The sequence below is a fragment of the Oryctolagus cuniculus genome, chromosome 16 (genome assembly GCF_051225735.1).
Source record: "Oryctolagus cuniculus isolate XC-2025 breed Fujian yellow rabbit chromosome 16, ASM5122573v1, whole genome shotgun sequence".
Taxonomy (NCBI): Eukaryota; Metazoa; Chordata; class Mammalia; order Lagomorpha; family Leporidae; genus Oryctolagus; species Oryctolagus cuniculus.
This window is the reverse complement of record NC_142882.1, coordinates 90,283,789-90,309,398: the sequence shown is the minus strand read 5'-3', so window position 1 is coordinate 90,309,398 and position 25,610 is coordinate 90,283,789. Positions and strand designations below refer to the sequence as shown.

The window sequence follows — 25,610 nt, the reverse complement described above, 5'->3', positions numbered from 1 at the left end:
GTGCTACGCCAATCCAAAGCCAGGAGCCAGGTGCTTCTCCTGGTCTCCCATGCGGGTGCAGGGCCCAAGCACTTGGGCCATCCTCCTCTGCCTAAGAGGAGCAACCGGGACTAGAACCAGGGGTGCCGGCGCCGCAGGCGGAAGATTAGCCAAGTGAGCCATGGCGCCAGCCAGATGCCTGTAGATTAAAAACAGGCCATACCAAGTTCACTTGGGGATTTAGAAACTTAGCTTGATTCGTGAATTTCCCCTCTGACACTGTGGCAACAGAGTTGATCACTTCGAGCTCTGTTCTCACAGCACGATGCTGAGTATTATCTAAGACTCGACTCTAGGCTATTGTCTGTGTCAGAATTCTGTGTCTTGTGTGTGGCAGGTGGACTCCTGCAATCTCTAACGCAGAGGTCACAAGAGGTGTGGAACTGATCGACTCAGCCCTGCAGTTCCTAGAGAAGAACCTCAGATCCGACAGCACAGACACTGCACGCTCATGTCTGAAACGGAATAAAATAAACTGGAGATGAGCAACTACGAGCCATGGCTATGCAAATCAGCCTTTTCCCTACCTGCTCCTAGAAATTAATCCAACATCAAGAGAGAAGGAGAAAACTACATATTCCAGTTTCGATAAATATATGGAAGTGGCACCCAAGTATTTCAAAGGCTGCCAAAATAATGAAGCTCCTATAGGAGTCACACAAAAATGTAACTATGAGGGATTTTAGTAGGAAAACCCTACTCTCTGCAGATAACAGAATGCACATCAAAAATACACTTCTTAGCCTAGCTAGTGGCCCATTCTGAGGGGCCAGACGCGTACAACTGCCCCAGACAAATGAGCACTAACTGAGCTCCCTCTTGCAGGACAGCGGGAGAAAGCGCATGGCAAGGATGCAGGAAGCACTCTGGCAGCGGAAGAGTGCCTGCACGGGGTGGCCGGGAACGCCGCCTGTGTGCAGCCACCAGTCCCTTGCAGATTCTCCATGTGAGAGGTAACCACAGCAATCAAATCCAGCACTGTATCTGCACAAGGAAGAGAAAAGAGGCTAAAATTGCCTAAGTATCGAAAAAGGAAGAATGGATGCCACAGTGACGGTGACACAGAACAGCTGAAAATAGCACTTGTATTTTTTTTTTTTTTTTTTTTTTGCCATTGATTTCCAAATACATCGAAGGCCAGGCCCTCTATGAGAAACACCACACAGCAAAACTGCTGGAATGGAGTGATGAGGGGACATGACAGCAGAAAGACACAAATGGGGAATTGGAAGCACATAGAAATAGATACGAAAAAATAACAAATAATGATAAAATTGGAAGAAACAAGGGCAAGTTGCTGCAACACAAAACACAGAAAGGACATAGAAAATAGGTATGAGAAAAGCAACTAAAGGAAAGAAACAGTTTAAAAGAATTAGAGAATTTTTATTGATTAGAAATACGTGGAAAAGAAATTCATAGAGTGTAGTTTCTAAAGAATAAAGCCAAAATATTAAAATATCAAGTTCATGAAGTTAGAAAACATAAAACAATGTTTCCATAAAAAAGTATAAATCTACTTAGGTGTCATGAAAAATTGCCCTACAATGGAAAACAATGATATTGTCTAGTAAATATATTGAGTTTTCTAATTATCAGACTTTTATACAAATTGCCAAGTAATATAAAAGAAAGAAGATATCAAGGTGACCCTGGATCTATCTGAAAGTGTGCTCAAGCAAAGATCACAGAGCTACTTCTAGTATCAAGATACTGAAGAAAAGAGTAAGCCCAGGATCCATACCCAGCCAAGATGCCTTTGAAATACAAACGCTGCACGGGGCGTGACATAGGTAAGAACTCAGGTTGCCTGATCCTAGGAGATCCTCTCAGGGCAGTTCCTAGGAGACAAACCTCAGCCACCAAATGCTGACCAGTCAACTACAGCCAGAGGACTCGTGGGATGCAAGGATACATTCTCCAGCAAAAGTAGGTCTGAAACGGAAGCGGAAGAAGGTGCCAAGCCAGCTTGGAAACATCACGTTCTTGGAAATGCAGAAGTCATGTGACAAACCACTGGAGGGATAAGGGCAATGAGCCAGAGAGGGAGAATCAGCGCACGCCAAGGTCAAAACTGACATGACAGAGCCTTGGGTCATCACTGACCTCATAAACAAGAGGCCAATCAGTAAATCAAGAACAGGAGTCACTGTGCACTTACTCCCCTTGTAGGATCTCCGTCCTTAATGTGTTGTACTATGAAAATCAACGGTAAAACTAGTCTTCAAACAGTACTTTATACTTTGTGTGGGTGCAAACTGTTGAAATCTTTCTTAGTGTATACTAAGTCAATCTTCTGTATATTAAGATAATTAAAAATGAATCTTAATGAAGAATGGGATGAGAGAGTGAGTAGGAAATGGGATGTTTTACGGATAGGAGAGTGGTTATAGGGGGAAAAACCGCTATAATCCAAAAGTTGTACTTTTGAAATTTGTATTTATTAAATAAAATTTTCTAAAAAAAACTTACCAACAAATGCAGAATATGAGTGTCTTTAACAGTACCAACAAGGACAGTAAGGTAATTTCAACTGAAGTTGTAGTATGGAGAGCAGAAATACATGAAGAAATTAGAGAAGATACCTTAAGTCTTATTCCTCATGCTAAAAAAGAAACTATTTATATCGAGTTATAACCATAGGCTAACTACTGGGACAATAATAAAACATTATTAAGTAGTAATTTAGAAGTGAAAATGTAAAAAAAGAAAACTAACACAGAAGTAAAAACACATATATGAAAACACTTCAAAAAGTTCCAAAAAGGAATTAAAATATAAGTTGATTTTGGTGCAAAGAGTTTTAAATCCATGCATAGCTTATTCATAACACTCACTGTCCATGAATTTTATAAAGTACCCTTGTATATATTAATATTTGCATTTCATACTAGCAAAGAATTAATGTCACTTCTATAAGAATTGATAGATGTATATAAGAGGCACGAGTGAAACAAAACGCCACAGAATAATTTTAAGAAAGCATGGGAAGGCCGGTGCCGCGGCTCACTAGGCTAATCCTCTACCTTGCGGCGCCGGCACACCGGGTTCTAGTCCCGGTCGGGGCGCCGGATTCTGTCCCGGTTGTCCCTCTTCCAGGCCAGCTCTCTGCTGTGGCCAGGGAGTGCAGTGGAGGATGGCCCAAGTGCTTGGGCCCTGCACCCCATGGGAGACCAGGAGAAGCACCTGGCTCCTGCCTTCGGATCAGCGCTGTGCGCCAGCCACAGTGCACTGGCCGCGGCAGCCATTGGAGGGTGAACCAACGGCAAAAGGAAGACCTTTCTCTCTCTCTCTCACTGTCCACTCTGCCTGTCAAAAAAAAAAAAAAAAAAGGCATGGGTAAAATCACTGCCAGTAAATGATAACAAGGGAGAGGAAGAGAGAAAAGAAAGCAGAGTGCATCCTGCAACATCGTCCCAGGCAGAACTGTGTCCCACACAGAACACGATCCTTCCTGGCAGTGCACCAAGGAAGGCTGCCTCAACGTTCAAAAGCCAACCCCACCGCAAAAGGCAAGAGACAAGCCAGCCTTAACCCACCTGTCTCAATCCAGGCCATGGGACATGACCAGAACATAAACTAAGGAATGCAGATCCTAAATAACCAAACTATCCCAGAGTACCTTTCTCTGGAGGGAGTAGAGAACTTCCACTTTGCTAATGGCCTTGTCTAAATACTGACGGAGTTTGTGGTCACAAAAGGTTTCCACAACCTTGGCAGCTCATGGCAAGAGCCTCAGGTGATCACTGACATCATAAATAAGAGTGTTAAATTGTTAAATTAACAACAGAAGTCACTGTGCACTTATTGTAGGACCTCTGTCCTTAGTGAGTTGTACTATGAAAATTAACTGCAAAACTTGTTCTCAAATAGTATTTTTATACATTGGGGGGGTGTATAAACTGTTGAAATCTTTATTTAGTATAGAGTTGGTCTTCTGTATGTAAAGTTAATTAAAATGAATCTTAATGAAGAATGGGATAGAAGACGGAGTAGGAAGTGGGATAGGAGTGGGGATGGGAGGGGGAGTATGAGGGGAAGAACCACTATATTCCTAAGGTTGTATGATAAAATTTGCATTCATTAAATAAAGGCTTTAAAAAAAACTATCCTGGATCAAATTCTCCACCCTCAAAGTAAGAAATTAGAAATTATTTCTAGAACCAGTAAACCATTCACAAAAGTAGATCCTGTGTTACTTCATAGAGAAAAACGCCATAAACCCAGAAGTTAAGAGTGGTTCTCATTTGAATTTTTCTTGTAAGTAAGCTCAGTAATTTCCCAGCATTCCTGAGAATTTTGACTTGAAAATTGAAAACTTAGATAGCTCTTGGGTTACACAGAAAATAAAAAGCCATACTGCAAGTCTCTAGACAACAATATATTTTTAGCCACCTAGAAGATCTTTGAAACATAAGTAAAGCAGTGTTTGAAGGAAAATCATCATCTTAGGTAAATGTAAATTTAAGGGGAAAAAATAACATTAAAAATAATGAGTTAATCGATAACCTCAATGTACAAAAACAGTAATATTGAGGGGCTGGTATTGTGGCACCATCTGTGATGCAAGCATCCCATATGGGCATCAGTTCAAGCCCCAGCTGCTCCACTTCTGGTCCTAACCCTGCTAATCCACCTGGGGAAGAGCAGAGGATGGCCCAAGTGTTTGGGCCCCTGCACCCTCATGGAAGACCAGGAAGAAGCTCTTGGATCCTGGCTTCTGCTGGGTCCAGCTCCAGAAGTTGTGCCCATTTGGCAAGTGACCCAGTGGATGGAAGATACCTCTTTCTAACTCTGTCTTTTAAATAAATAAATAAATCTTCATTTTAAAAAATGTATTGAATTCCTTCACCTTAGCATGAATCTCACCAGTATGTTCCAGAAAATTAAGGAAGTGACAGAAAAAAGAACAGAAATAACAAGGGGAGAAAAAAAGAAAATTGGCCAAGTCCAAACATGGCTCCTTGAAAACAGAAAGGAAGGAATGACACAATTTATGCCCTGAGGAGTTTCAGAAACCAGGAAGGAGGAAGCACATTGGGAGGGAGGGAGGGGAAGGGGAGTGCAAAGGAGAAACCATGGAAACAGTAGAAATGGAGGAAGGGGCGGGACACGGGGCAGGGGGCGGTGACCTCCCGTCCTCCAAGATCCCAATCACTGGGAGGGGTCCACAGGACCTGCACTGGGTCAGAGGCCCCAGGGGTGTCCTCTGACCCTCAGTCCCCAGCAGCCAGCCCCAGGCCAGGAGGGTGGCTGGCGGGCAGATTCCGGCCCCTCGTGGCTCTCTTGTCTGAGGGGTCACCAGGACCCCCTCTCTCCAGGCTTCCAGAGACAGGCACCCCAGCACTTTCACACCTCGGAGCGACTTGCACCAGAATTCTCAGCAGGGTGCTGGGGTTCCGTTACCAGTGAAATGGCAGCAGAGAAAGTATTGTTGCCTCGGTTCTTCGTCTCACACGGAAGAAGAATGTCCAAGCGGACAAGCAGAGAGATTTAAAGGACGGTTTATTAGAGTCAAAGACCTCCAGCCACAGCAGCATGGAGGGGGCCTGTAAGAGAGGCTGTGAGAGGCCTGTAAGAGAGGGGCTGGTGGTACTGGGGTTTTTAAGTACAATTTTGGGGAAGAAAAAAACTCATCAGCTTGACATTCAGTTACAAGGTGGGGACAAAACCCATCAAAACGCCCGATTTGCAGTCTTTTTGCCCTGTCTGGCTTGCTGGGGATAAAACAAAGAGCCATCGAAGGGTGGGTACCTAACTCACTTTACAGTAAACTGGGAGCTCCCTCACTATTCTCCTAAGATTGGAAGCTTTCGAGGAGTGGGCAGGCACAAACTTTCGACCTTGCCAAAGATTACTTTTGGGAAAAACTATTTTGTACCCTCAATTTCCACCAGGACCACCGTGACTGCCCTATTAAACCGTCTGGCTCCTTGCAGTTCTAGTACATAAACACAAATCACCGGGACAGAGAAATGAAAAGGTGAAATAAGAAGCGCTGTCGTAGAAGAGGAGAATGCACCTGATGTGTTTTCTCCCCTTGATAATCATTTGTATATAAAACAGTGAAAAAGAAACAGCAAAGTCGGGGTGCCCAGTGGCTCAGAAACAGGGTTTTCCTTCCAGCTGGAGAGATGGGTCACATGCTGTGTTCCAGAACACTCTCACCACCAACAGCTTTCACAATTAGGAAGGTTAACCCTTATTACTAAAGCCCTTTCAAAGGGACTCTCCTCTCCACAAACGTGTCGTTGTCACATTCCTCCTTCTGCAGGCGGCCACTCCTTGATCTCCACTTTAATGAGCCAATGTGAATCCGACTTCATCTGTCGCTTGCCTCTGTTAGCGCCACCCAGGCACAGGAAGCAGCACACTGGGAAACAGCCTTTAGGCTTGCCCGTCCCTCAGGGAGCAGGACTTTGACCTGAGTGTGAGGTGCTGGGGATTTCCCAGCCCCCGCTTCCCACTGGGACTGCCCGTTGGAGCGTCCAGTCTGCTCCCAGTGCCCGGGTCCTCCCTTCATAGACTGCACTTCTCTCTACCATGAGATAGACTTCAAGCTAAAAGGGTGGGCAGGGCCCAGCCAGCATCCCACCCCAGAGGAGTGACATTCGAAGCCCTCAAACCAGCAGTCCTGGGGCCAGCAGGTGGCCACGCTGGGGCCCAAGCACACTTCTCCCATCACCCTGAGGCCGAGATTCCAAGGGGTCCCAGCAGCTGGGTAGAGCCTATAACAGCGCTGAAGGTGGGACTCCCTGCGGAGTCCAGGATGCACCAGAAGGGGCCCTGAGAACCGCTCGGACGTGGGGACACAAGCACCCCCTTTATGGAGCCGTGCTGGAGTCAGCTGGGATTGAGCCACTGCTGTCGCTGCCAGAGCAGCCATGTCTGCACCCTTCCCTCCCGTCCCTCACCAGCAGCGAAGGACCAGGCACGACCTGCCGTGTCAGGCCCCCAGCCTCCAAAGCTCAATACCGCTCATTGCTCCTCTCCACCTCCCTCGCGGCACGCAGCAAACTGCATGACACGGTGGGCATGAAGCCTGATGGGGTTCTGAGCAAATGCCGATGAACGCACTCTACGTTAATGAACATGCGGCTTGTTCAAGCAGCAGCAGACCAGCCAGCAGCTTCCAAGGAGTGCGGTCACAGCCCAGACTGTGCCTTAGAATTCTCGTGCAGGTGGCCGAGCTCTCGAAAGGCTCAGACGGCGTCTCGATCACTGCAGGCGCACTCAAGCCTCAAGAAACACGGATGTCTTGAAACTTGCTGTGAAGAAGGACAGACAGCAACGAGAAGCCTCGAGGATTTAAATCTGTCAAGGAAGTAACAGTTCTTCTCCATTTTCAAAGAAGAAAAACAAATCCTTCCAAGAAGTTATGTTGTGGTATCCCAGTGAGCGTGAGACACCGTTCTGGGCTGGATACTTCTCAAACAGAAAGTTTACCTTTCTAGTCCATCCACAGCCTCCTTCCTGGCTCTCAGGACACCTGCGGATCCAGCCCCGGCTGGAGGGATGGAAAACTGTCTCTGACCCCCCTCAACATGTTGGCAGGAGAGAATGCTGTGTATCCCAGGAATACTGCATGTCAGGAACAAGATAAACCCACAGTCTCCTCCCGTGAACCAGACAGCAGGGCATGTGCATCCCCCAACTCATACAAGGGGGTAGACACGCTTTGGAGGGAGGAGACCCTGAGACAGGCTTCCCTTGAGAGTCATCTGGTAAAACATAAAATCAGTACCATGAAATACTTATCTCCATCATCTAACCCAGGTCACCAGTCCTCCAGCTCTGGAGTGCCTGAGTTGGGAGAGAGGCGTTTGTGGTGCCCTGGGGTGTGTGAGCTGGTGAGAGGTGTTGGTGCCCTGGGGTGTGTGAGCTGAGAGGTGTCGGTGCCCTGGGGTGTGTGAGCTGAGAGGTGTTGGTGCCCTGGGGTGTGTGAGCTGGTGAGAGGTGTTGGTGCCCTGGGGTGTGTGAGCTGGTGAGAGGTGTTGGTGCCCTGGGGTGTGTGAGCTGAGAGGTGTTGGTGCCCTGGGGTGTGTGAGCTGAGAGGTGTTGGTGCCCTGGGGTGTGTGAGCTGGTGAGAGGTGTTGGTGCCCTGGGGTGTGTGAGCTGGTGAGAGGTGTTGGTGCCCTGGGGTGTGTGAACTGAGAGGCGTTGGTGCCCTGGGGTGTGTGAGCTGAGAGGTGTTGGTGCCCTGGGGTGTGTGAGCTGAGAGGTGTCGGTGCCCTGGGGTGTGTGAGCTGAGAGGTGTTGGTGCCCTGGGGTGTGTGAGCTGAGAGGTGTTGGTGCCCTGGGGTATGTGAGCTGGTGAGAGGTGCTTATGGTGCCCTGGGGTGTGTGAGCTGGTGAGAGGCGTTGGTGCCTGGGGTGTGTGAGCTGAGAGGTGTCGGTGCCCTGGGGTGTGTGAGCTGAGAGGTGTCGGTGCCCTGGGGTGTGTGAGCTGGTGAGAGGTGTTGGTGCCCTGGGGTGTGTGAGCTGGTGAGAGGTGTTGGTGCCCTGGGGTGTGTGAGCTGAGAGGTGTTGGTGCCCTGGGGTGTGTGAGCTGAGAGGTGTTGGTGCCCTGGGGTGTGTGAGCTGAGAGGTGTTGGTGCCCTGGGGTATGTGAGCTAGTGAGAGGTGTTGGTGCCCTGGGGTGTGTGAGCTGGTGAGAGGTGCTTATGGTGCCCTGGGGTGTGTGAGCGGGTGAGAGGCGTTGGTGCCCTGGGGTGTGTGAGCTGAGAGGTGTCGGTGCCCTGGGGTGTGTGAGCTGGTGAGAGGTGTTGGTGCCCTGGGGTGTGTGAGCTGAGAGGCGTTGGTGCCCTGGGGTGTGTGAGCTGAGAGGTGTTGGTGCCCTGGGGTGTGTGAGCTGAGAGGTGTTGGTGCCCTGGGGTATGTGAGCTAGTGAGAGGTGTTGGTGCCCTGGGGTGTGTGAGCTGGTGAGAGGTGTTGGTGCCCTGGGGTGTGTGAACTGAGAGGCGTTGGTGCCCTGGGGTGTGTGAGCTGAGAGGTGTTGGTGCCCTGGGGTGTGTGAGCTGAGAGGTGTTGGTGCCCTGGGGTGTGTGAGCTGAGAGGTGTTGGTGCCCTGGGGTGTGTGAGCTGAGAGGTGTTGGTGCCCTGGGGTATGTGAGCTAGTGAGAGGTGTTGGTGCCCTGGGGTGTGTGAGCTGGTGAGAGGTGCTTATGGTGCCCTGGGGTGTGTGAGCGGGTGAGAGGCGTTGGTGCCCTGGGGTGTGTGAGCTGAGAGGTGTCGGTGCCCTGGGGTGTGTGAGCTGGTGAGAGGTGTCGGTGCCCTGGGGTGTGTGAGCTGGTGAGAGGTGTTGGTGCCCTGGGGTGTGTGAACTGAGAGGTGTTGGTGCCCTGGGGTGTGTGAGCTGGTGAGAGGTGCTTATGGTGCCCTGGGGTGTGTGAGCTGAGAGGTGTTGGTGCCCTGGGGTGTGTGAGCTGAGAGGTGTCGGTGCCCTGGGGTGTGTGAGCTGGTGAGAGGTGTTGGTGCCCTGGGGTGTGTGAGCTGAGAGGTGTTGGTGCCCTGGGGTGTGTGAGCTGGTGAGAGGTGTTGGTGCCCTGGGGTGTGTGAACTGAGAGGTGTCAGTGCCCTGGGGTGTGTGAGCTGGTGAGAGGTGTTGGTGCCCTGGGGTGTGTGAGCTGAGAGGTGTTGGTGCCCTGGGGTGTGTGAGCTGGTGAGAGGTGTTGGTGCCCTGGGGTGTGTGAACTGAGAGGTGTTGGTGCCCTGGGGTGTGTGAGCTGGTGAGAGGTGTTGGTGCCCTGGGGTGTGTGAGCTGAGAGGTGTTGGTGCCCTGGGGTGTGTGAGCTGAGAGGTGTCGGTGCCCTGGGGTGTGTGAGCTGGTGAGAGGCGTTGGTGCCCTGGGGTGTGTGAGCTGAGAGGTGTTGGTGCCCTGGGGTGTGTGAGCTGGTGAGAGGTGTTGGTGCCCTGGGGTGTGTGAGCTGGTGAGAGGTGTTGGTGCCCTGGGGTGTGTGAACTGAGAGGTGTCGGTGCCCTGGGGTGTGTGAGCTGGTGAGAGGTGTTGGTGCCCTGGGGTGTGTGAACTGAGAGGTGTTGGTGCCCTGGGGTGTGTGAGCTGGTGAGAGGTGTTGGTGCCCTGGGGTGTGTGAGCTGGGTGAGAGGTGTTGGTGCCCTGGGGTGTGTGAGCTGAGAGGTGTCGGTGCCCTGGGGTGTGTGAGCTGAGAGGTGTCGGTGCCCTGGGGTGTGTGAGCTGAGAGGTGTTGGTGCCCTGGCGTGTGTGAGCTGGTGAGAGGTGCTTGTGCATGACAGTCAGCCAACCACAGAAGCACTTAGTTCTATCATCTCCAAGAATAATGCTTTACAAGCATCATTAAATGGTGAAAGCATCCCCAAGCAAACCAGTCATTGCTTTCAAAAGAAAGAAAAGCTTCTACTTCTCAAAAAACAGAGACAAGAACTTCTGCCTATGCTTTCCCCAGTGAGCAAGACCCTGGGAGAGGGTGGGCCTGGGTCTCTTCCCGTCTGACCCTTTGTCCGGCCCACCACGATTCCCCAGACAAGCACCGTCAGGAGGGTTCTTCCTGCAACACTGTTTTGTTCTCCACCAGAAATGCATGGATGAGCCATTGCATGGGGGGCCTGTCACTTGCAGGAAGCAGGCAGGACCTCAAGTTGCCAGCCTGAGAGGTAGTCCTAACTCCTGCATCTTGAGTCATCACCCTAGTGTCTCGGTGAACAACGGGGTCTGTCCCTGTTTCTATGACTCGCAGCACGTGCAACACTGTCCCTCCAACGGCCTCACTCTGTCTACTCACTTCCCAGCAGGCCTTAAGAGGGTGGTAGCTCTGAGCCAGCCTGCCACAGCAAGTGACCGTGCCCTGTGTCGCCAGGGCACCCGCGAGAACAGCATTCAGATCCACAGAGATCCAGCTCGCCTCCTCTGGGACCTGTTCAAGCGCTTTAGTCACCTGACCACTCGATTGTCCAGGCTCAGCATTCACGGGGAGGCACCGTGTCCCTCACTGTCACTGAGCCCCAGACCACAGCCTCCACTCCACGTGGCCAATACCCCTCCAGGTCAGCCCCCACCCGTGCTGATGCCACCTGGAGGCCCCTTGAGTCTCCTCGCCCAACAACTCCAGCCCTTAGCCTGGGCTTCCCCATCTCCCTGCTCTGTGGTCACCTCCAGCCACATGGCCCAGTTTCATTCATAAATGCTCTCCGATTACTGCACGCACTCCCGAGCCACCAACTGAGGGCTCAGCGCCTCGCACAGAGGAAACCCCACCACCCTGCACAGTGCATGGTCCAGGGCCTATTTGAGGATCTGTGAAAACAAATTCCTACGTTCTCAGGTTTAGACAGGTGGGGCCTGGGGCTGCGCACACACAGCCCTTGTAAATAGGGATCAGCGAGCGTCTTCTGAGCTATAGACACCTAACGGCAAATTCCAAACTCCTCGTGATCACGTTACAGTCATCCCTCAGTATCCACAGGGGTCCCAGGACCCCCAGCAGATGCCAAGGTCCACAGATGCTCGTCCCTCACATCAAACATCGTGACATTTACACAGAACCCGCACAATCCTCCCACATCCTTCAAATCCTCTCTAGATGGCTCACAACACGTGACACAGCGTAAATGCCATGTACAGAGTGGTTACACTGCATCAGCTGGGGGAAAGTGACACTGGCAAAGTCTGTGCTTAGTACACAGGTAACCACACGTACCCTCACTGCCTCCTACGAGGGCCTTCAGAAGCTCATTATCTTTGTTCCCTTTCCCAGGAACTTGACTCAACAAGTGTTGGAGAAAGACTGTGGCTCTGTGAAACGCCAGGGGCTCAGCAAAGTGGGCAGGCAGGCCCCTCCATTCACGCAGGTTCAGCTCGGTGCACAGCAAACTCAGGCTTTGCTTTGGAGAACTTCCTGAAATGTGTTTTCAAATATTTTTCATCTACTGTTGGTTGAATCCACAGATGCAGAATGTGTGGCGATGAAGGGTGGACTGTATCTCCACCTCAATGTTTCTATCCCAACAGTTCAAGCACATAAAAAATGAACCTTAAGAAAGTTAAAAGGGGCACTGAGTTTAAAAACAAAAGTGCTCTTTGGGGTGATCACAGAAAGGCTCGAAGGCATTTTTGTGTTTGGGTGTTCCAACACGAGGCCCCTCCCACTGCAGTGCACTAGAACAAAGTGTGGCTCACGCCAGCTACTCACAGGTCGCTGGTGTGGCAGGGGTAGGGGGCAGCCTGCGTCTGGGCGGCCGGCTCTGGAGCGTCGTGGCCTGTCTGCACGGCGACGATGGCTCTTTCGATCATGTCTTGCAGCGGGACAAAGAGGTAGTTATACTTGAACCCGTCGGCTGGCAGACTCTGAGGATGGAACTTCCAGGAAGGGTTTTCCACCATATCTGTTCTCATGCTGTACAAGACACTGGTCCTGATTGTGTAGGTGACATGGGGTGGCAGCTTGAGAGACGCAGATGGGCTGCTCCTCCTGACTAAGGAACTGTTGAATATGACACCTGATGGCAGTAAAGGAAAAACAGAGCATTGTCACAACCCGGGGATGGCGCATAGGGTCGGCCTGCAGAGCTGGAAAGACCACAATTCCTGCAGAAGAGGGGTCCAGCCCCAGGAAGAAAAACAGAGACCATCTGCCCAGGCCACTGTCAGTAAGCTTGAGCCAAGCCCTTCAGGTCTCAATCCAATACTCCCTTTGGTCGCTCATAAAAATGCAACACAAAGACATCACTTGCTCTGTATCTTTTTCAGGACAAGAAAAATTACACAAGGCTGCTCAGGTAGTCATTCCTTCTCATGCTGAACCTGCAGCTCAACACATAGGATTCACCTCTGGGGTTACTTACAACTCGTAACATAAGTCTATGTGTTTTGCCTTAGAGTCTTTGGGTTTCATGCATAAAATCTACTATGGGTTGCAATGTGTCCCCCAAAATGCATACGTTGAAATCCCAACCCCCAGGACCTAAGAATATGGTCATATTTGGAGACACCATCTTTAAAGAGATAATCAAGTGGCAATCAGGCCATTAGGGTGGGCCCTGACTCACTGTGATGACGTCCTTGTTAAAGTGAGAGACATGGGCAAAGACAAGATCAAGCACAGAAGACGGAAAGAGATGCAGGGAAGAGATCTTCTAGTCCAGGCTCCAGAAACATGAGACAGCCAACGTCTGTCGTTTAAATCAGTCAGGCTGTGTATTTGTTAGGGCAGCCCTTTAAAACCAACATAAAGCCTCCATGAAAAGTAGCTAACGGGAGTCGGTGCTGTGGTGCAGCAGGTTAAGGCACTGCCTGCAACACGGGTTCCCACGTCAGAATGCCAGTTGGAGTCCCAACTTCTCTGCTTCTGATCCAGCTTCCTGCTAACTCCCCTGGGAAAGCAGATGATGGCTCCAGTACCTGGGCCCCTGCAACTCATGTGGGAGACCTGGATAGAGTTCTTGGATCCTGGCTTCTGCCTGGCCCAGTCCTGGCTATTGCAGCCGTTTGGGAAGTGTGAACCAGCAGATGGGAGATTTCTGTCTTTCCCTGTGTTGTCCTGCCTTTCAAATACATAAGTTTTTTTAAAAATATTATTTTGAAAGTCAGAGTTACAGGGAAAAAGGGAGAGAGAGATCTACCATGCACTGGTTCACTCCCTAGCCAAAGCCAGGAGCTTCGTCTAAGTCTCCCACGTGGGTGGAAGGGGCCCAAGCACTTGGGCCATCTGCTGCTGCTTTTGCCAGGCCATTAGCAGGGAGCTGGATTGGAAGCGGGACAGTCAGGACGTGAACCACCGCCCACATGGGATGCCGGTGTTGCAGGTGGTGGCTTTACTTGCTATGCTACAACGTTGGCCCCATAAATCGTTTAAAACAGAGAAATGTTCCTCTGAAAGGAATATAAGCAATTCCAGCATGTTCTTCTCGAATAGGTAATTAATGGTGTAGAACTGGCCATCATCTTTTCTCCTCCTGCCCCAGAGTATCAGGAAGCCATGACGAGAGAGAGGCAGGGAAGGAGGCTGAGGCTAAGCGTACCTAAGAACACAGGAAAATATAATTCATCACATGATATTCAACCAAAAATGATGCCGTGGAATGATACAAAGGCGCAGCGAGCCACACCGTCCTTGGCGTGGCGAGAATTCCCATCGGTTGTGATGGCGTGAGGCACGCCTCTTCCTGAGCTCAGACAAGTATCTGCCTTATCTTACATTTCGTCCAGGAAGGCCTCCCTGTCTTTCTGACCAGTGCAAGGCGCCTTCAGAAAGAAGCGGGCAAGACGAGCTGTTCAAGCAGACTCCCTCCCAGAACACTTACTGGCCAAGAAGCTGTTGTGCTTCATCAGCTCACGGGCTTTGCTCTCCAAGGCGTCCACAGAGTCCATGGCCTGGAAACGGTTCAGAGTCACACAGGAGGACAGGTTGACCAAGACATGGCCCAGGAGACGGATGTGGTCGGTCCCAGTGTGGTTAAACATTTTCTCCAGCATCCCTCCTGTGGAAAGTGGACAGGTTAGGCCACACCAGCTTCCAGCACGCCCAGTGCTCCCTGCTCATGGATGAACTTGAAAGCGAGAAGACATGCCTTCACTTAAAAACTGCTCAAATCGGGGCAGGCTTTGGCATAGCAGTTAAGACGATGCTCGGGAGACAGGCTGGAGGTCTGGCCCGGCCTCCACGTGAGCTTCCCTGGGGCAAGACCCTCCTCACTGAGCAGGAAGCCATGTGTGTCTGTTTCATGGTGCAGAGCCTGTGGACTAGGGCTGGGAACCTGGATCTCTGCTGTGCACCGGGCCATGTGGCCCACTCAGCTCTCCCCAGTGGGCAGCCCTGGCCGTTCATTCTACATCCTGATTATGGAACGTGAATGGAAATCATCCTCTGTGCCCTCTTGCTAAAGATTAAGTGAAATAAAGCGTGTGACACGTCCAGCATACAGTGAGCTCACTGTGTGTCACAGAAGCACATTTATTTATTTTTTTTAACTTTTATTTAATGAATATAAATTTCCAAAGTACGACTTATGGATTACAATGGCTTCCCCCCCATACCGTCCCTCCCACCCACAACCCTCCCCTTTCCTACTCCCTCTCCCCTTCCATTCACATCAAGATTCATTTTCGATTATCTTAATATACAGAAGATCAGCTTAGTGTACATTAAGTAAAGATTTCAACAGTTTGCTCCCACACAGAAACATAAAGTGAAAAATAATAGATGATTTTTTAAATGATGATGAAATCAGATCAGACCTATTGTCATGTTTAATCCCAGTGAGAGTCAAGTTGGGAATTGCTAATTTCTTTTTTTTTTTTTTTACAGAAGATCAGTTTAGTATGCATTAAGTAAAGATTTCAACAGTTTGCACCCCCATAGAAACACAAAGTGAAATATACTGTTTGAGTACTCGTTATAGCATTAAATCTTAATGTACAGCACATTAAGGATAGAGATCCTACATGAGGAGTAAGTGCACCATGACTCCTGTTGTTGACTTTACAAATTGACACTCCTGTTTATGGCATCAGTAATCTCCCTATGCTCCAGTCATGAGTTTCCAAGGCTATGGAAGCCTTTTGAGTTCTCCGACTCTTATTTTGTTTAGACAAGGTCATAGTCAAAGTGGAGGTTCTCTCCTCCCTTCAGAGAAAGGTACCTCCTTCTTTGAAGACCTGTTCTTTCCACTGAGATCTCACTCACAGAGATCTTTTGCCAGAGTGTCTTGGCTTTCCATGCCTGAAATACCCTCATGGACGGAAGCACATTTATTAACGTATAACATTGATTTCTGGGGCAGGCGCACTTGGCCTGCTCCCACAGGCAGCACCCGAGTTTGACACCTCGTTCTGGCTCCCAGTTACAGCCTCCTGCTAGTGCAGACCCTGGGAGGCAGCAGCGATACCTACCTCGAGCAATCGTGTTCCCACCCCCCATGTGAGAAACCTGAATTGGGTTACCGGCTCCTGTGTTCATTCCCCCTGGTGTTATGAGAATTTGAGGAGTAAACCAATGGATAGGAGTGCTTTGTCTGCTCTACCTATCTGCCTCTCACACAAATCTAAGAAAAACAATCGATTTGCAGCAGAGGAACAGACAAAATACATTGCCTTCATCTTGGTCTAAGACCTGGATGTTGGCTCAGGTAACAACGCACAGAGTGATATCCATGGGGCAGGTGCATGTCCAGATTTCTAACCCTACCCTCACCCCAGGCAAGACAGAGGGCTCAGCACCCCAGTTTGCCTGCTGCAGAGACAGAAGGCACACGCTGGGAAGCTGTTTGCTGATGCAGGGACAAGAGCTGCTGCCGGCAGTGTTTAGCTTTCTCATCCGTTATTGCCACGTACATCCTTCCCCAAGACGGCACTGGGTCCCTGAAACTGATCTGGGCTGGTGGCTCCAGCGGGCAGCACTGGCCTTGCTGCGTCCTGCGACGCTCCTCCCGTGCCTCCACCACAAGTACCGTGGAAGGCGGCGAGTGCGGGGGGAGGTGGGGATCTTTTCTGAGCCTGGCACAGTTAATTTTTGTGGAATGACTGATACTGTATGTTAAACAATTTATAATGCATCAGTCCTCTCGTTCAGTATAAACAGTTTGTCTCATTTCCCCCCAAGTGTTGAAGCAGAAGTGATGCTTTCGAACAACCATCCTGTTTCCTCTAACATTATCCAGCGCCGCCACGATGCTGCCCGTCAGGTCCGAGAGGGCATCTGTGCTACATTGCACACACAAGGAAGGGGCATCTGGGGTAGAGAGAGGCAGAAATGAAACCCCCCTGGGGATGACACTGTTTTCTAGTGAGTATGGGTGGGAGGCTAAGCGCGGATCTCCTGACACACCATGGTAGCTCCGGAGGCCACCACAAAGCAAGACCCATCTGAGTGATGGGCTGTAGCCAGCTGGCTGGGGTGCAGAGGCAGCATGGCCCCCAGCCACGACCACGGAGGGAGGCACACTTCGCCCACCGCAACTCCCCTGATGGGCTGTTTGCCCTCGGAGTGCTACTGATCTGCCAAAGCTATAGCATGAGGACAGCAAAGACATCGATGGGGTTGTCAGAAAAATCAAATCAGGTTTCTGTGTACACAGACACTTCAAAGGTTTGTGGAGATGTAATTAAGTTCATTTTGGTGTAAGAAATTTTGGATCCCATGCTTAATTTCATGACACACTTTTTCCATGAAATTCTTGAAGACTTCGCATATGCATGGATTTCAAGATTTTTGCACCAAAGTAAACTTATCTTTTAATTCCATTTCCCATGAATTCTTTGAACTCCCCTAAAATACACACACATAGATATATCCTGACATTATAAGTGTTTACAGGGGCAGGGGCCATGGTGCAGTGGGTTAATCCTCTGCCTGCAGCACTGGCATCCCATATGAGTGCCGCTTCCAGTCCCGGCTGCCCCTCTTCCAATCCAGCTCTCTGCTATGACCTGGGAAAGCAGTTGAAGATGGCCCAGGTGCTTGGGCCCCTGCACCTGTGTAGAAGACCAGGAGGAGGCACCTGGCTCCTGGCTTTGGATCAGCATAGCTCTGGCCATTGCGGCCATCTGGGGAGTGAACCAAAAGAAGGAAGACCTTTCACTGTCTCTCCCTCTCACTGTCCGTGACTCTACCTCTCAAATAAATAAAATCTTAAAATAAGTGCTTACAAAATGCCAACTGTTGTCATGTTTATAATTATTGAAGAGAGCTAGGCTCTAAACCAATGACCTTTGCTTATTCCTATTCACAAAACTAGAAAATAGGAGACCCGAAGTACACTGTGCACTGAGGGTGCATGGTGGCGAGTTTATTCCCCGTAGGTGGAACTGGAGAGCTGGAGAGCACTGAATCCACGGCCGGGGCAGGCCTGGGATGGCTTTCTTTGCCTTTTGCCATTGCTGACCGTTTGTCACTGGGAATGTGCCGCCCCATCAGCCTGCCTAGCAAGCTCAGTTAGACAGCCTAACTGCGTGTGATTCCAGATGTCAGATACAATAAAGAGCAACGTGGCCTCCACCTGCTGTGGCTTTCATTATCTTCCAGGGGGAGGATCAAAGCACCTTAAAAACAGGCCGTGAAGAGCTGGCTCACATGTATTGCTTGGAGTATGAAAGTGCATACGTATGAGACAGAAAGAAAAGGAGACACACACAGGGGTGTGTGTGCGTAAGAGAGAGAGAGAGACAGACAGACAGACAGACAGACAGACATGTACGTGAAGGCGACTAGGAAGTAGAGAGCCAGCTCCTTGCAAAGACTCACCACAGAACACCACGCAAATCTCTCCTTGGAGCAGAAAGCAGCATGTGCCCACTGGGTACTGGGTACTGGTTCCTGCATGCAGGACTAAGCATACCACACCTGGTGCAGTCAGGTGCAAACTGCTGGCCCCACCACTCTGGGGACCTCGGGCACTCTCCTCAGCCCAGAGATGAGGGTATGGCTGAGGAAGGAGGACAGCACACAGGGGACAGGATGCAGTGGGTAGAGCCATGACAGCACCTGAGCCCAGGCCCTCATCCTCCGGGGCCACTCCAGCTCTGTGACATGCAAGGGAAGGTGGCCAAGGAGAGGACAGGGACTGCAGTCAGCAGGCAAGGGAAAGACAGCCAGAACCCTGAAGCGCACATGAGCAAACAAAGCAATGCATCAGGGAAGTCTAGAGTCGTCGGGAACTGCACTCCAGATGGTCAAAGTCGGTCAATGTCCCCTGCTCGGTGCATCTACCCGAGGCCCCTGGATCTGGCAGGTGTCAGCCAAAGCAGACCACAGGATCTGCGACCCCAACATGTCTGCCCCGAAAACTGCTTTCAACAAGTGACTTCATCGCACTAATGAGCTGCAGACACCCTGGGCCCTGAAGTGTCATCTGCCTCCAGACGTTACCAAAATCACCCTCCATTAAGACCCACTGATCTGAACTGAATCACCGTAAGATCCACCCACAGAAAAGCCTTCCACGCAGGTTCTGAGCCTCGTCTGAACCTCACCAAACATGGCAGGAAACCCTCCAACATGAAACAGACACCCAAAATAAAAGTAGGAGAAAATACTAACAGTGATGTAAAAACTAAAACTGAAGATTAAAATGACACTGTCTGTTAATGGAGGTAAAATGTCACAGAACAGACAGGAAGCCTCTTCTTCTCGACGGTCAGCAGTGGACAGAGTAGGCCTCGCTGAGGAGCTGCCCACGGACAGGAGACCGCGTGTCCTGTGAAGAGCAGCGAAGGAGTGCAGGGGCCCTTTGAGGACGCTGGTGACGTCTCCAGGAGCCATCAAGTCAGCACTGAGTGAAGGGCCGAGCTCTCAAGGAAAGGGGAGTGTACCCGGCGTGTTCTGCCACCCGTTACGGCCAAGAAAGAGGCTCAGCCCCCAGCAGTCCCGGAGCACTCTGAAGTCAGGAACTACCGAGAACACAGCGGCTTCCACTCGAGACCTCCGACCCCAGCAGGGCTACTCCCTCGGAGCAGAGGAGGCCTTTTGGGAAACTTGCCTGGGGAGATGGACGCCCAGCCCCACGCAGCCAGCCCAGGGCAGACGCCAGCAACGTGGCCCGGCTCAGCCCTCTGCCAAAGCAGGACAGTCACTTCTCTGGCAAAAAATAACACCATCAGGAAACTCAAAATTTTCTACAATTTTTCACATTTAATGTCTGGTATTCAATTTTAAAAAAGTAATCAAAAATCAAGAGAAAAATAGACAATAACAAAAGACCCACAGGAGACTCAAATTTAACCGTTAACAAGATGCACTTCAAAAATGTGATTATTAGAGCCAAAAATTAGATGAAGATTTTCAGCAGAGAACTAAAATTTGCAAAAAAAAAAATACAATTTAAATTTTACAGGAAATGCAACAAAGGAAATTAAGAACTTCATGGGTATATTTAATACCAGATTCAACCCAGATGAAGAGATTAAAAAACTGGTAAGAAAACAATTTACAAACTGAAACATGGAGAGAAACGACAAGTTGTCAAGCAGAAAAGGGTATAAAAGGCATATATGGGTAGTGTGAGAGGTTTTAGTCAAATTTAATGGGAGTTAAAATTCCCTGCAGATAGCCGGCGCCGTGGCTCACTAGGCTAATCCTCCACCTTGCGGCGCCGGCACACCGGGTTCTAGTCCCGGTTGGGGCGCCGGATTCTGTCCCGGTTGCCCCTCTTCCAGGCCAGCTCTCTGCTGTGGCCAGGGAGTGCAGTGGAGGATGGCCCAGGTGCTTGGGCCCTGCACCCCATGGGAGACCAGGAAAAGCACCTGGCTCCTGGCTCCTGCCAGGATCAGCGCGGTGCGCCGGCTGCAGTGGCGGCCATTGGAGGGTGAACCAACGGCAAAGGAAGACCTTTCTCTCTCTGTCTCTCTCTCTCACTGTCCACTCTGCCTGTCAAAAAAAAATAAATAAATAAAAAAAAAAAATAAATAAATAAAAAAAAAATTCCCTGCAGATGAGAGCAGCAAACGCATCAGAAGTCACATTATAAAAGATAACAGCCACGGGGGTGGGTGTTGTGGCATAGCAGGCAAAGCTGCCACCTGCAAACCAGCACCCCAGTTCATGCCACAGCTGCTCCACTTCTGATCCGGCTCCCTGCAAATGATCTGGGAAAAAGCAGCCAAAGATGGAACAAGTGCTTGGCCCCTACCACCCACATGGAAGACCCGGAAGAAGCACCTGGCTTTGGGTCGGCCCAGTGCTGGCCACTGAGATCATCTAGGGAGTGAATCGGTAGATGGAAAGATCTTCCTGTCTCTTCCCCTCTCTGTAACTCTACCTTCCAAACAAATCTTTTAAAAAAAATTAAATAAAAGCTTTAAAAAAAAGAGAGAGAAAAGAAAGCTGGTTTCACTTTAAAAGATAACAATCAACACTTTCCCCCAATAAAAGGTATCAAGATGCAATGTCAAGAAGTGCTAAACCATCCTGACTTCTGGGAATTGACCCAAAGGCCATGAAATCGGCATATGAAAGAGCTACCTGTACCCCCATGTTTATTACAGCTCAATTCACAAGAGCTAAGATGTGGAATCAACCCAGATCCTATCAACTGGAGACTGGATAAAGAAATTATGGTATATGTACACCATGGAATACCACATAGCAGTAAAAAAAAAAAAAGATTCTATCATTTGCAACAAAATGGATGCAACTGGAAACTACTATATACTTCATGAAATAAGCCAGTCACAAAAGTCACTAAAAGACAAATGCCAAATGCTCTCTCTGATGTGTGGTAACTAATGAGCACCTAAAAGGTAATCTATGGAAGTGAAATTGACACTCTGAGATGTGATGACTTTGAATAGCCTTTGTCTCGACTGTTGAGGAACAGTGTTTTCTTTTTTCCTTCTTCATACTACTTGTTGAACTCGTTACTTATAGGGTCAATATTACGAGCATAAAGTTAACTGAAAATAGATCTTTGTAAAAAATAAGAATGGAAATAGGAGGAGTCAGAAAACGCGAGAGTGGGTGGGAGGGAGGGCAGGCTGGGGAGAATCACTGTTCCTAAATTTGTATATATGAAACGCATGAAGTTTTTGTACCTTAAATTAAGTTTAAAAAAAGAGTGCTAAAACCAAAGCAGGATGCTAATAAAGGAAACCAACCCTACTAAAGTCATGGTCTTACAGACAGAAAGAAAGGAAGAGGAAGGGAAGGGAAGGGCCAACCACAGGCAAAGGGAAACCTAAACGTCTCCAACGTGTTCAACAGAAAGTACCAGTGCAGCTCAACACACCCCCCCAGCTCAGCACAACAGGAAGGAAACACAAAATCCCAGTCACCCTGGGACGTGACGCTCAGAGGGAGGCCACCAGGACACCCAGCCACCGCAGCACCTCCACAGGCGGGAACCCGAACTGAGTGTCGGACACTGAGCAAGTCTCCTCAAGGTTCAAACAAGCGAAATCTTATGGGCAGAGTGAATTCTGTCAGTACTGTCAAATAAAACTAGAAATCGGCAACGCAAAGATAAATAGAAAATCTCAAATACTTAGAAATGAAGCTTCAGGGGCAGGCATTATGGCACAGTGCGGGAAGCCAGCACCTGCAATGCTGGTATCCCCTATCAGAGCACTGGCTCAGGTCCTGGCTGCTCAGCTTCCTGCTAAGGAGCCTGGGAAGGCAGCAGATGGCCCGAGCACTTGGGTCCCTACCAGTCACATGGGAGATCCAGAGTTCCTGGGTCCCGGCTTTGGCCTGACCAAAACCTGGCTGTCGCAGCCATTTGGTGAGTTAACCACCAGATAGGAGATCTTTGTCTCTCCTTCTGTCACGCTGTCTTTCAAATAAATCAATTTTTAGAAGAAATTAAGCTGTAGGTTTTCAAGACTCAAATGACCAAAAGAGAAATAGTGCAATCAAGCTCTATATTGAAAAACATACAGCTGGATTATAATGAAGACAGAGCATAGCAAACTTGTGAGAGGCAGTCAGGGTAAAGCCCAGAGGGTCACGTACAGCCATGAGCACAAATGAGAGGACTTCAAAAACAGCATAGAAAATAGAATTAAGAGATATGCTTACTTTGGGGAAAAACCATTTGAAATCAACACATAGTTTGTTCATGATTTACATTTTCCATGAAATTTTTGAAGACTCCTCATGTGTATCAGAAATGAAGATAAAATGGAAATCAGTGACTTAAGTATTTGTCTCAAGAAATTACCGCAGGGCTGGCGCTGTGGCGTAGCAGGTAAAGCCGCCACCTGCAGCACCAGCATCCCATATGGGCACCAGTTTGAGTCCTGGCTGCTCCTCTTCCAATCCAGCTCTCTGCTGTGGCCTGGGAAAGCAGTGGAGGATGGCCCAAGTCCTTGGGCCCCTCCTCCACCCACGTGGGAGACCTGGAAGAAGCTCCTGGCTCCCAACTTCAGATCTGCCCAGCTCTGGCCATCGAGGCCATTTGGGGAGTGAACCAGGGGATAGAAGACCACCCTCTCTGCCTCTATAATGGCGTCTTTCAAATAAATAAATCTTAAAAAAAAAAAAAAAGTAAAACAGAAACAGGTACAGCCTGTTCAGCTGTCTATTCAAAAAAGAAATTACTCCAAAAATACAGCAGCAAACCAAAGATAATAAAAGGATGGAAATTTAAAAAAAAAAAAAAAAAGCAGAAATCAATGAACTAAACAAAGAGTAGAGAGAACAAGCCAGCCTGAACAGAAGACGGATAGGCCTCCGGCAAGATTAATCCTTTGAAAAGGAGACAGAAACCATCGGAAAGGAAGCAGGGTACCCCCGCCTCTTCTTCAGACACAGGAGTGAGTCTGCTGAGTAGCAGTCCTCGGGAGGTTCCCGGTGCCCTTGTTTTCAGGGTACTTGTGGCTACGAATCTGCAATGGACGTAATGAAAGGAAACGGAGGAGGACACAGCACCCAGGAATCGAGGTGCCTGTGGGGGTGGGAGCGGCCAACCAGCCTTGGGGAGAAGCCCGGGAGGGGCTGCAGGCATAGACAGAGGGTCTCCCCCAGCAGGCGGGGGCGGGGCACGCAGCGAGTGTTCCACGTAAAGGCAGAGAACGTGAAGTTCTAGGAAAGGAGAAATGTCGCGAAAAGGGAGACTTCCTGCGGCGCACAGCCTGGTTCTGCCTTGAACGGCAGTCATCCGGGTGCAGCGTCTCAGGACGGCCGGAGAGCCAGAGCCGGGCCGGGCCGGGAAACTGGGCAGGAGTCAACCTGCATCTTTCATAGCAGGAAATCAATCCACAATTCCTGCAAGGAATGAATCAAGAAGCACTGCTATAGACATATCACTTAAGGAAATGATGACCAATGGAGAAGAAATGGCTAGGCAAGTTTGAAGTGATTCCTACCGGGGAGTGAAAAGGAAGGGGGGCTGGGCTCGGGGACCGGTCTGAAGAGAGTCGGCGTTCACAGATGCAAAGAACCTTTGCTGTGAGACCATTTATTTCTACAAGCAGCACACAGGATGGCGTGGACGCAGGAATTTCGTACAAATGCACAAGCTGCGAGGACACGTGACGCACACCAGCTGACAAGGCACCCAAGGCCCCACAGCAGTGACCGCCGGGGACAACACACAGGCGTTGGCCTTTGCAGGCTGACTTGTGTCTCCCACTGTTTCTGGAGCAGACATACGTTTTTGCTGTAAGTAAAAAGCTGTGTTTATTAATGGAGAACAGTGACCGGAGGGCTGGCAACCATTCCCAGGAATTGCATCAGGATAACGGCCGCCAGGCTCTTCGCCTCAGTCCACGATACCCGCTGTGCAGTGAACAACGTCTGCAGGGGGTGGACACAACTCACAGGAAGCACCCAGTGGGGCGACTTCATTCCCTAGCTAAGGAGACTGGAGCTCGGTGCCATCAGGCCCACACCCAGCCCCAGCAATCCAAGATGCAGCCTCTGTTACTGTGAGTTTGCCAGTACCATTTCATTTAAAAAAAAAAAAAAAAAAGATGGTAACATTCACTTTTTTTTTTTTTTAATGCTTACTTATTTGAGTCAGAGTTACACAGAGAGAAGAGAGGCAGAGAGAGAGGTCTTCCATCCGCTGGTTCACTCCCCAGAGGACCGCAACAGCCAGAGCTGAGCCTCCTCCGGGCTTCCCACGCGGGTGCAGGGGCCCAAGGACTTGGGCCACCTTCCACTGCTCTCCCAGGCCATAGGGAGCTGGATCAAAGTGGAGCAGCCGGGTCTCGAACCGGCATCCATATGGGGTGTGGGCACTACAAGCAGCAGCCCCACCTGTTATGCCACAGCACCAGCCCCAACATTTACTTTATTTTTTTCAAGAGTTTGTTTATTTATTTGACAGGTAGAGTTAGACAGTGAGACAGAGAGAGAGAAAAGTCTTCCTTCCATTGGTTCACTCTCCAAATGCCTGCAATGGCCAGATCTGCACTGATCCAAAGCCAGGAGCTTCTTTCTGGTCTCCCATGCAGGTGCAGGGGTCCAAACACTTGGGCCATCCTCCACTGCTTTCCCAGGCCACAGCAGAGAGCTGGACTGGAAGAGGAGCAGCTGAGACTAGAACCGGCGCCCATATGGGATGCCAGCAACGCAGGCGGAGGATTAACCTAGCGCGCCACAGCACAGGATAGGTTTTTGGCAGAGGCTAACACACTGCTTAGGATGCCTGCATCCCACACCAGAGGGCCTGGTTTAAGTCCCAGCCTACTGCTGACCCAGCTTCTAGCTGACGCGTGTCCTCGGAGGCAGGCAACAGCTCAAGTGCTTGGGTCCCTGCCGCCCACGTGGGAGGCCTCGACGGAGTTCCTGGCTCCCAGCTTCAACCCATCCCGACTGTTACACAGATTTGGGGAGTAAACTAGTGGATGGGAGCTCTTCCTTTCTCCCTTTCAAATAAAATATATAAACTTTAGAGAACAAACAGAATTCGGGTTGAATACTCCTAATATGAACATCTGAAATCCAGAATGCTCCAGAACCCAGAACTCTCGGAGCGCCAACGTTACGCCTCACCTGGAAATTCCAGAGTGAAACTGCTTCTTGGCCGGCGCCGCGGCTCACTAGGCTAATCCTCCACCCAGCAGCGCCGGCACCCCGGGTTCTAGTCCCGGTCGGGGCGCCGGATTCTGTCCCGGTTGCCCCTCTTCCAGGCCAGCTCTCTGCTGTGGCCAGGGAGTGCAG

The 25,610-nt window shown here is 49.9% G+C and overlaps 1 protein-coding gene across 1 annotated transcript in view; it reads right to left on the bottom strand.

Annotated features, from left to right (window-relative positions):
- The window catches only part of LOC103345127 (ATP-binding cassette sub-family A member 13), a 302,255-nt gene that overhangs the window by 233,166 nt on the left and 43,479 nt on the right, over nucleotides 1–25,610 (bottom strand). Inside the window, exons 13-14 of the mRNA XM_089315631.1 lie at nucleotides 14,317–14,493; nucleotides 12,207–12,513 (exon numbers count right to left, since the gene is read on the bottom strand). Of these exons, the coding sequence (XP_089171757.1) occupies nucleotides 12,207–12,513; nucleotides 14,317–14,493 (484 nt within the window). The remainder of the gene's footprint in view (nucleotides 1–12,206; nucleotides 12,514–14,316; nucleotides 14,494–25,610) is intronic.